The sequence below is a fragment of the Alexandromys fortis genome, unplaced genomic scaffold (assembly GCF_014885135.2).
Source record: "Alexandromys fortis isolate MF-2015 unplaced genomic scaffold, M_Fortis_MF-2015_v1.1 scaffold_181, whole genome shotgun sequence".
NCBI classification, from domain to species: domain Eukaryota; kingdom Metazoa; phylum Chordata; class Mammalia; order Rodentia; family Cricetidae; genus Alexandromys; species Alexandromys fortis.
The window spans coordinates 13,800-25,413 of NW_026068069.1; the positions used below are offsets into that span (position 1 = coordinate 13,800).

General features: G+C 41.1%; 1 protein-coding gene across 2 annotated transcripts in view; it reads right to left on the reverse strand.

The window, feature by feature from the left end:
* LOC126487847 (interferon-inducible GTPase 1-like) overlaps positions 1 to 9,592 on the reverse strand; it is a 16,010-nt gene extending 6,418 nt beyond the window's left edge. Inside the window, exons 1-2 of one of the 2 annotated variants that reach the window (XM_050120880.1) lie at positions 9,499 to 9,592; positions 1,217 to 2,710 (exon numbers count right to left, since the gene is read on the reverse strand). In XM_050120880.1, coding sequence (XP_049976837.1) covers positions 1,226 to 2,689 — 1,464 coding nt within the window. In that variant the 5' untranslated portion in view covers positions 2,690 to 2,710; positions 9,499 to 9,592 and the 3' untranslated portion in view covers positions 1,217 to 1,225. Of the gene's footprint in view, positions 1 to 935; positions 2,711 to 9,498 lie in introns of those variants that run through there. The other variant, XM_050120879.1, reaches the window with a different exon arrangement.
* Positions 9,593 to 11,614: the final 2,022 nt, after the last annotated feature.

The following is an 11,614-nucleotide window of genomic DNA, read 5'->3' on the forward strand; positions in this document are numbered from 1 at the left end:
ATTCTTGAACTGTTTCCATTACCTGTTTGATCGTTTTTTCTTGGTTTCCCAGGGTATCATGTACGCATTTACTCATTTCTTCAAACTTTTGGTTATACTTCTCATCCATTTCTATAAGGGCATTTTTCACATGTTGTTTAAGGGACTCTATTGCTTTCATCGTCAATTTTTTCTACTTCTTCTGTGTTAGGGTGTTCAAGTCCTTCTGTTGTAAGATCATTGGGTTCTGGTGTTTTGATTTTTTTTTTCCGATTATTGGGTGAATTCTTGCGTTGGTGCCTGCCCATCTCCTCCTATCGAAGCTATCTAATGGGTCTTTTAAAACCGGATCAGGAGGATGCCTATATGTTTTTCTTTGGGTTCACCTTCCTATTTAGCTTCTCTAGGATCACGAATTATAGGCTCAATGTCCTTTATTTCTGGCTAGAAACCAAATATGAGTGAGTACATCCCATGTTCCTCTTTTTGGGTCTGGCTTACCTCACTCAGGATAGTGTTTTCTGTTTCCATCCATAAACATATAGGCATCCTCCTGAATATTAATCTTCAGCAGGCAATGAAAGGAGACTGAGACAGAGACCCACAATGGAGCACCGGACTGAAATCTCAAGGTCCAAATCAGGAGCAGAAGGAGAGAGAGCACGAGCAAGGAACTCAGGACCGCCAGGGGTGCACCCACACACTGAGACAATGGAAATGTTCTATTGGGAACTCACCAAGGCCAGCTAACCTGGGTATGAAAAAGCCTGGAATAAAACCTGGAAGATAGCGGACAATGAGGACTACTGAGAACTCAAGAACCATGGCAATGGGTTTTTGATCCTATTGCACGTACTGGCTTTGTGGGAGCCTAGGCAGTTTGGATGCTCACCTTACTAGACCTGGATTGAGGTGGGTGGCCCTCAGACTTTCCACAGGACAGGGAAACCTGATTGCACTTTGACCTGATGAGGAGGGGTACTTGATCGGAGGGAGGGGGTGGGAAATGGGAGGCAGTGGCAGGGAGGAGAGAGAAATCTTTAATAAATAAATTAAAAAAAGGAAAAAATAAACCAGATCAGGTTTCCCTGTTGGCCAGGGGCTCCTCTTACAAAATGCCCTCGCTCTGTTTCCTGGCTCCTGCGGGGGGCCAAGATCCCTCTCACCCCTCAGAAGGGTCTCCGGGAACAGGACCTGGCTCCTCCTTTGCCAGGGACCTCGCCAACCATAGGCCTACCTCTTTGCTTTAATTGTAGTGGGGCAATCTGCTCTGGGTGTTGCACGCTGGTCCCAGCTGTCCCTGCTGCCGCGGTAGCCCACGAGTCGTCCCCTGCCATGCCGGTCCGCTGGTCCCTGCCACTTCACATGTCCCCGCCGGTCTGCCGCCACCTGTGCCTGAGCCCGGTCTGCCCCCGAATGTGCCTGAGGCCGGTCTGCTGCCGCCTGGGCATGAGCCCAGTCTCACCAAGTTATTTTTTATACATATCTCTCTGAGAAAAACATTAGCATCATCTGTCACCATATCAAGGAAAGAATATTTCAGGTAAAACATTTTTTTAACATAAACATTCTTAGCAAATACATCCCCCTTAGCCAAACGGAACTCCTCATAAAGTCTTGAAAGTCTTTCTTGTATTGTTTCTTCCTTTGTAGTTTCAAACACATGAGGAGATTTCATTTTTGCCTTGAGCTGATCCACCGACACTTGCCAGTCCTTAGCCAAACCCTGCAAGGATGCATCATCCACTCCAAACACAGCTCGATAGTGGTTTATGCTTTTCCGAAGATCCTCCACATCTTTGTTCATTAAGATGGTCTGTGAAGGATTCACAATGAGTAGGCTAAATGCAAAACCTTGGATCCAAATCCTCTGCTCCAGGAATTGCCGTTTCCTTTCAATGGCCGCACGTGTAATACTTGGCAAGGACAGCATAAAATTGTGACGTTTGTATTCAGGGAGAGTATTCACCACCTTGTCCATCAGGATTTGGAAATCATAGTCACATAAAGTATTATTAGAGATCAAGAAGATGGGTGGTTGCTTAATGTTATTCTCCTGAAAGGTCCTCACACAGCTGCTGCGGATCTGCTGCAGGACCTTTTCTCTGTCAAAGGTTCGTGGTTTGAATTTCTTCTCATTTTTTAAGTCAGAGTCCACCTTGGTTCTCACGAAGTAGAAATCCTTCTTCATCCTGCTGATTGCTTTGGCGAGGTCTATATCATTTTTCTTAAAGCGTGTGGCAGAAACAATGATGAAAAAATCATACTCGGTGAATTTCATTTTCTCCAGATAATCTTTGGGTGGGAAATTTGTGGTTCCAATCCCAGGCAGGTCCCAAAAAACCACATTGGGAATCTTTGGGTGGTTGTAGGGATGCCTCTCCATGGTTGTTTCCACCACACCTATTTTAGCTGCACCTTCCTCTTCATGCCCAGTCCCCCTTAGGGCATTGATGAAGCTGGACTTTCCTGATCCAGACTCTCCAGTCACAGCAACATCGAGTGGGGTGCTTTCAATTTCTTTTAATGCATTAGTGATTGAAGAGTTTGCCCCCTGAATGTTTCCTTTTGACAAGTTTAATTCAATTGAAGCTAAGGTTTTTTGAGGAATGATTTTGCTTTCTAGCTTAAACTTCTTAAAATATTCGTTAAAGCTGGAGGCCAATTCTTGGTGGTGCTCATCCTTCGGTGAAGAGAACCGCTGACCCATGACTGTGAGCAACTAATGGCACTGAAGGAAAGAAGGAAGAGTCAGGAGGATGTTTATGAAATTTAAGATCTATATATTATCAAATTTTATGTATATTGCCACATAGCATCCTTAACGATTGCACTCCTGCATCTGATCTCCCACTGTGTTCATTTTACACATCTGAGACTTTGTGTCCTTTGACCAACATCATCCTATTTCCCTCTCCCACAGCTTTGCCTATCACCCTGCCTTTCACCTCTATGAGTTTGGCTTCTCTAGATTTCACCAATAAGTGACACAGTAGGGCCATTCTTTCTGCAGGATCTGAGACCATCACATGAGACTTTAATGTTTAGTCTCCATTGTGTCTTTGAGGATCCATCTTAATATTCAATCTGCTTTGTGCCTGTGAGTCATGTAGACTCCATGACCAGAGGCCCCTCATATTCTAAATTCCAGTATGAATCATCTGTATTTGGTCATGACCTCCTTGTTGGGCTGCATGACTTACTGTACCTGCTTCTATTATTCATTATCATCCATGCTATTTGGCCTTTGTGAAGTTTTCAGTCCTCATGTTATTTGGTATGGGAGCATTTTCTGTAATCTGTCAGTCATGTTTTGAATAAATGCTGATTAGCGAGGCAGGATGTATAGGCAGGAATACCAGACAGGAAGTAGAAATGATGCAATGAGAACAGGAGAATTCAGGGAAGCAGGAAGTTGATTCCTCCCACTCCTGACCAGATCACCAAAGCAGCAGGATGTGATCTACCCCACTAAAATAGATCAAAAAATGGGTTAATCAAGATGTGAAAAGTTAGCGAGTAAGAGGCTAGAACTAATGGCCCAATCAGCTTTATAACTTATTTATATCTCTGTGTTATTTCTTTGGGGCTTGCCGGCTGTGGGATAGCGGGAGGTCCAGAAACACCAAGAAGCTGGCCTCCACTCATGTTACAGTACTTTTGAGAAAAATATTTTTTCTTATTTGTCTTCTTAGATCTGGTAATGTTCCTCACAATTTCAAGCCTCTGGTTGTCGTGCAGTCCCTTATTTATCTGCTTGGCATGTTTATTTTCTCAATTGCTCTTTTGTCAAAGTCTCTTATTTTTAAGATTTATTCATGAACCCTGATCTCTAATATATAACACTCTTCCAATAAAGAGTTGGATTGAAGGCCAATGGACAAGTTCTTTTCATGGTGAACTGAGAAACTTTGCAAAATATAATGCATATTTATATGGGGTGTAGTGTTAGCCAGTTCAGTCAACATTGCCACACAGATTTGTCCTAGGACCATTTTCTTTAGAAGAGACTTGGCCTCCCTGAATAACTGAATAAGATGCCAAAACAGATAAAGTCCTGTTAGGGACATCACCCATCCCAATGGATTCTTGGTACACAGATGCTATAAGCAGGGCACCTGTAGCATTACAAATAAACACAGACAACATGTGCAGGAGACAGGAGAAAGAGCAGTCAGAAGGCTGAGTTGATATAGATAACAGCAACTCCTGAAACTTGAATTTGCCAATCTGTATTGGCCCTTGGGTTATTTTTATAAGCTTGACATCATAAATGGCCCTGTGGGAAAGGAGGATCTGTCAGGTATTAGGTCAGTTACTGTAGGAACAACAGGTATAGATGGACACATATAACTCACTTCTACAGCACTGAGATCCCTTGGTAGATATTCATTCATAATTCCATAGCTCACAGAGTCCTCGAAGCAGAGCCCATGAGCAAAGAGAGCTATCAACCTTCAGGTTCCACTAAACTCTCTAATCCTTGGATTTATGGAAAGTCTGGACACAAGAAGCTATCATGAGATGGAAAAGAGGTAAAGCTACTGACATTCCTAAAAAAATATTTGGGTATCCTGAATGCTGTACAGACATGTGAGATTAGCCTCCATGTGTGGATGTTCAGGTAGGACAAGAACCTGTGCCAATCTGTTATTGATTAAGCAAGTCAGGTATCTTCATGGACAGATTTCTTCCTGCGTTCAGTTCCTTCAAACTATCATTTTCTTTATTGTCAGCAAAATATTATTGTGGAAGCTGGGGATTCAGAGAAGCATTTCTATCCATCACTTTAAAAATTAGCATGCTGAGGGAATATAATTTTAAAAAGAGCATGCTTAAAAGCTGACCTACACCTATAGGAATAAATATGGACCCCATGAATAAAATTGCTATGGTCTTTTGGATGTGGAGTGAGTTAAAGCATCACTTTGGAAATAGCTATGTGCCTGCTTATGTAATAAGTATTTACCGAATCCGTTTTATTTTGCCTGTTTATTTTTGCCCTGAGCACATTTAGATGTGGATTAAATGCAATGAATTTCTATTGTTGGTTAAACTAAAGTGGCTTGTCTCAGCAAGGACCCTTCTCCATTGCCAGAGACAAAGACGGGAAGAGAGACATCTCAGGGACCTGGATTTCAGCTCTTGCATACCTTGATGGTCCTGAGAAAGCTTTGTGGCCTTTCTGAATCTTCAAATGCTTTTTCCAAACCCCTTTGCCAACACTTCAAAAGAGGTCTCAGAAGATTTGAAGAAGCCTTGGGCCAAAATTCTAGCTATCTAAAGTGCTAACCAGGGGCACCTTGTTTTGGAAAGCAATCCCATTTTGGTTGGTGATCATTTCAGAAATGATAGTGCTTTGGTTTTCATGAGTAAAACCACTTTTATCCCTAGGATTCGTGCTTGTGCACCTATAGAGTCCTTGACTGCAAGCATGCATTATAGGCTTCTTATCAATCACATGGCAGAGATCCGTAAGAAAGGATTCCCTCTTCTGCTACATGGGACTGATCTCAGAGTCTTTGCCATGATGCTGTGTGCCTCTCTGCCTATGGCATTCACAACCCTTTTAACAAATCTACTCAAACAACAACGTTCCCCAATGTGCTTCTAGAATCCCAGATTTTCCTAATGTATAAAAATGTATTTTCTCCTCCTATAGACCTGTGTCTCAGGGGCAAAGGTTGGAATCTGTGTTTGTTTTATTGATTAGATCATTTGTACTTTCCATGTTTCAGAAACTTCCAGATGTGTGATTTTACAACTTAGTTCTGTAAGCAGCCATGCCAAAATTTCAGCTTAATAAAGAAATTAGTTTTCATGATGACTGATTGTTTTCCACCTTCACCAACATTCTGTTTAGTCATCCTGTTAAAGGAACGATAAATTGAGACAGAAGTTTTCTAATTTGCTTCAACAGAAAATTAATACTTTTAAAGAACAGATTTAAGATTGAAGCTCACTTAGAGATATGGAAAAGATAATCAAAGCAGAAGACTTTAAAAATGATGTGCAGGATAAATTTCACAAATATTCCTTGGCTGTGTTAAAAGGTATTTGATATAGATTTTATGTATGTATATATTGTGTTATATCTACATCCATGCTTATGCTCATATACTGCTTCCATGGCACCAAATTGCCTTATAGAGGGGATTAAGCTAAATTGAAACTATTAGATGAGACTAAATCCTTTTTAGCGCACATAAGTTAAATAAATCTTTGGCAAATAACTTAGATTTGTTGATGAAAGCTGAGTTTACGTTCTGAATTGTTAGTGCGTATTCTTCCTGAGCTCCTGGCCAATTGGATTTATATTTGTTTGTTGAATATACAAAGTTATTTGCTTTCCTATGACGTGTCACAGCTCAAACTATCATGATTAACTCTTGATAAGATAAAGTTTCTAAAACAGACAATGGCGGTTCTAGCTTAACTAACAAAAACTCCGACCTCAGCACAGTCACTGCTCAGAATGGCATCCACAGATTTGTTTCAGTCTCTTAAGGCCAATAAATGGTTTGAGTTAGAATTTCACTACTTTCTAATTTAAATGCAAACAACCATTCTGTTTGTCTTCTTGGGTATGAGCTGTGTAGCCTCTAGTTTAAAGAATCTGTGTGTTCTGTTTTCTGTCCCCTTCAGAGCTCTGACTGTTGTATTGGGGGACATAATCTCACGTATGGTAACAGTTCCTAGAGCCTGTTCTGTCAAATTGGTGTGATTAAGCTTAGGACCCTATGAAAAAGCAATCAGTTTGCATCCGTCCCAGTTTGACAGGGCAACAAATACCATTTCCATCTAAAAGTTGTTTATTTATAACATCATGTTTCACAATATTAAAAAAAAAGTAAAGCATCATCCAATAAGTAGGAGATAAATATTTAAAAGCTTATACATATGCTGATATGTATTTTTAGAAATGATGAAAAAAGAGTTTCAATTGGTTTTGTTTTAATGCAGAGTATGTCTGAAGATTTTTAAAAAAAGTATATGGGTATGACTGAGTCAGCTATAGTTAAAGGTTATTAAAATACCTAAAGCCAAACTTCACTACAATGATACAAATCTAAAATTAATCTTATTTATATCAACAAGGTTCTTGTAAGATGCTGATTTTCTTTGGGTAACATTTACAAAAATAGACTTTAACCAAAATAATATTCATCAGAACCATAAGAAAAATGTTGTCGTAATTCACAAAACATCGTGTCCATGTTCATGGCTAGTACATAATACATTTTTATACACATTTATGGGATTAGATGTTTCAATACCTAAATTTGTATGCACATTTTTTGTATAAATTTCTTAACTTTATGTTTCCTTAAGGCGGTAACTGTTCCTGTTTCCTGCTGACGGCCTGACTGCTGACAGGGCCAGGCCCTCAGCCCCAGCACCACTAGCAGCACAGCAGAGCACTGTCCACAACAGCCACAGAGCCAGACCCTCTTCCCCACACTCAGAAAAATGATGACTCTACAGGGTAGAGGGTTGCCGCTCAGCTCCTCTCCTCTTGGCTAGGCAAGTCCTGTTATAAAGCCAGGGCCCCTCTGAGTTTTGTTACTTGTCTGTCAAGCTGGACAGACACCCAGGTTCAACTCTCAGGCAGCCTCACTAAATCTAAAGGAGGTGGTCAGGGGTGGGTGCAGTGGGTGGTAAGGTGGGGTATAAGATTTAAGCTATTCTGATAGTGACTAAAATTAACTAGTTGGTAATAATTTGGCCACTCACAAAAGCTTACTGGACCCGGATGAAATTGAAAGTAGTTGGATCTATCAGGGCAACCATGAGCCTGTATCCTCTGCATTTATCCTGGGGGAAAGTTCTAAGAAAAATGTTGCTGGGGATCTTTTACAAAAGCCTCCCATCCTTTAGGTCCCCATGTCTTGGTCTACACATGCACACTCTAAAACTGTCTCGGGCCAGCTAAATGACTGAGCAGGCAAGGGTACTTGTCTCTATGACAGATGATCTGAGTTCAAATCCCAAGACTCACATAGAAGACAGAACTGACTTCCACACCTTGTCTTTTGACCTCCACAAGCATACTCTAGCATGTGAGCACCTAGCCCTGGTGTATGAGGACACAGAGTATGAATACGTAAATGAAATAAAACATAAATTAAACGCACTGTACAAAACTCTCAAAGAACTTCAAAAACAAGAAAAAGAAAAATAAACAAGAAAAATTTGTGTTAAATGTCTTACACAGAGTATGACTAGTGCAAAAGATAGTGCCATGAAATATTAATCAGTACCAAAGGATGCCTTTCTTCACTGGTGCCCCAACTTCATGATAAAAGCCACCAAGATAAAGAGGATTCCCTCATTAAAAATGGCCCTCAGCATCAAGCGCTGCTGTTTTGATAAATGGGCCAATTTCCTTCTAAATATTTTGGACTATACCATAGATTACTGATGATCTCAGCCTTGCTCAGACAAGGATTTTGTGGTTGTTGCTTACTCCCCATTTGGTTTTTCGTCTGGTTTTTAAATTTTTATTTATTTCTTTGAAGTGGGTAGTGTTCTAATGCACAGTCTCATAACTGGTCAAAGTGGTGAGAATAAGTGATGGTTGAGGGCTTCTTCTTAAGTAAAACAGCGAAATCTATTAATCCCCCACCCTAACCAGGTTTAGAAAACACCACAGAAAAACCAGAGGATGGGGCAAGGGGAGTGGCGTGAAGTAATTTTTTTCTGACTACGACATGGCACTTGCAGGCGTAAACTCCTGGCATCTTGGGTTACTGCAGGAGAGTTACATAAGATTTAGCTTGTTCTCATTTCAGCAGGAACAATATCAGAGGCACATGATGCCTTATCCTTCGCTTAGGATTAGAAACTGGTCGGGGGCGATTGATTCATTTTTCTTTAAACGTATGATGACTAGACAGTTGAGCATGATCAAGTAAATAACCCCACACCAGAACAAGCAAGTGATCCTGATTAAAATCAGTGAGTATTAAAAAAAAGTGAAAAAGACAAGAAAACATAGGGACATCCATGGGAAGAGGAAGGATCCCAGAGAGAATAAGAATATGAAAATTCTAAAACTGTTCCCCAGCAAGTTATAGCAGAAGCATCTTACAGAGGGCATCTTTCACCCGAGTCTAGCTTCCACCAGAGTTTAAAATAAATATGCTGACCTGGGTAGAAAGGGAAAAGAAAAGAAAAGAATAACCAGATTGACACCACAATTTTCATATGTTCTATAGTTATAATTCACAACACATATACACCAAAAGGCTCATTTTCCTCTAACAAACAAACAAAACCCGAAACTAAAGCAACTGGGTAAATTTTAATTAACTTGGTTATTTGCTTTAGGTCTATCTAAACTTGAATAATTACCTAAGAACATCGTTAAGTCAATCCTGCCTGCCTCCAGTCAAAGACCCCCAAGCTTTCAAACTGAGGATCCCAGCTCTGAGGATTCCTCTCTAAATGTCTTGTTATTCAGAGGCTCCCATTAAGAGACAGAGGAGGGTGAAAATTCAGATCTGAATGCCTAGTTACCAGGATATCCTGTATCCAGGGGATGCTCTCACTGCTCAGGACAGGAATAGCTCTCAGCTGTGCTGGAATCTTTGCAGCAGAAACAAGGAATTTGGGTAGCTTCTTTGTCTTGACTTTTGTCCTACCTTCAGAGTGCGCTAGCCAATCACATAGGAGAGTGGGCCCAGTTTTTTTTTTCTGAATTTCCTGCATTTTTAAGAACAGGAAAGTGAAACTAAACTAGCTTTTATTTTTTTCTCATTGATTTCACAATTGAAGGAAGTAGAAATCTCCGTAATAACAAAGGTGCATTTTAGCCTAAGGTTTAGCCAGTTTGAGGAGCCCCAGAATCAATTATTAACGAAGTTAGAATATCTTCCATGACCCATTAGAGTTTATTTTCTCTTGATCCCTGTTTGCTGGATAGTTTTGTCTACTTGACATAAGTCATAGTCATCTGAGAGGAGGGAACCTCCGAAAAAGAAAATTTCCTTCAGAAGTGTGAGTTGCAGAAAAACCTGTACAACATTTTGTAAATTAGTGATGTATGGTGGAGGACCCAGCCCCTGTGGATGATGATTCCTTGGGTTGGTACTCTTGGAGTCTAAAAGGAAAGCAGGTAAAAAACCATAGCAGCAAGCTAGTGAGCAGTATCCAGGGTCTCTGCATCAACAACTGATTCCAAGTTTCCTGCCCTCTTTGTGTTCCAGTGCTGGGTTCTTTGATAACAAACAGTGATATGGAAGTGTAAGCCAAATAAACCCTTTCTTCTCCAGCTGATTTTTTGGTCATGGTGTTTCATCACAGAAATAGAAACCTCAAAATAACATGGTAACAGGATCATGGGCTATGGTGAGAGATCTGACATGTTGTTTTGAGAAAGACTGTGCAAAGACCTTGGAACTTTGGTCTAGAAATCCATTAGGAGTTCAAAACTTGATGACATTTTCTTTGGTAGCATGGAAGATAAGAATGTTGAGAGTAAAGCAAATAGTGGAGGCCTAACTTGTGAAGTTCAAGAGGGAGTTTGTGATTCACTTCAGGACCAAAGATGAGATCTGAGTATGGTGAGCTGGGACTGAACAATTAGCTGTAATTAACAAGAACAGAGATAGTGAAGTAAGTCTTTGCTTTACTGGGACAATAGATGCTGGTCAACTGGAGCTAAGAAATTAGCAATGATTAAGAAGTGGCCAACATCACTTAGGCAAAGACACTTAGGAGAAGTGGTTTTTCAGAGTCGGTGCATAGAAACTGTGTTCCAGAGCCCATCAAAGTTTTATATCTTACTAGCAGCCTAACCTGGTAATTTATAAGACTCTCTCAGGTGGTTTGAAGGCATGAAGGGGTCATGGAGAGCAGCTGTGGTTTGGCACTGTGAGAGGCCCGGATAGGCGATTGGAGAAGAGGCAGCCTCAGTATTAGTGAAGCCCTAGGATAGAAGGGCTCATGGAGAGAAGTGGAAGCTTGGTTGGCACCATGAAGAGAGTCCTGGTGTAGCTATTGGTGGCAGCCTCATTGTACCAAGGGCCCCCGTCATTTTTTGAGATGTCAGACCATGGGATGACCAGGAAGGACAGTAGCAGCAGTGGGTTGGAGCCAGTCCTATCAATGCTGCAGAGGGTGAAACCAGAGAAGGGACCTAATCTCTGGAGCAAAACAGAAGATTGTGAGTGGATTCTAGACATTGGATATTGAGTTATTATAAGGACATGTTAAAATTTTAAGGAACTTTTTATTTGCTTAATAGCTAATTAAGGAACTGTGTTCAAATGCAAGGCTTCTAGGGCTGGTTGAAAACAGGATGTCTAGCTAGGGCACAGGGCTAACCACAAAGTACTTCTGCATCCTGGCCACAGACCAGCCGTTAACTCCTAGCTCTGTGGTCTATCAGTAAGCAGAAATTTGGGTAGGGCTCTGGGGAGGGCTGCCCTGCTAGACAGAACCGGTACTTGTAAGACATAACCACTTTGGGGAGGGGGCTTGTTAGAGATAAGGCACACCTGTTGTTATGTAAGACTAACCCCTTTGACCCAAAATGAACCTGGCTTGTGGTTTTTGCCTATATATTGTCAACCCCAAATGATGAGTGGGCTCTCTTCCCTACAGCTCTGTGACCAGTATGGGTGGAGACCTC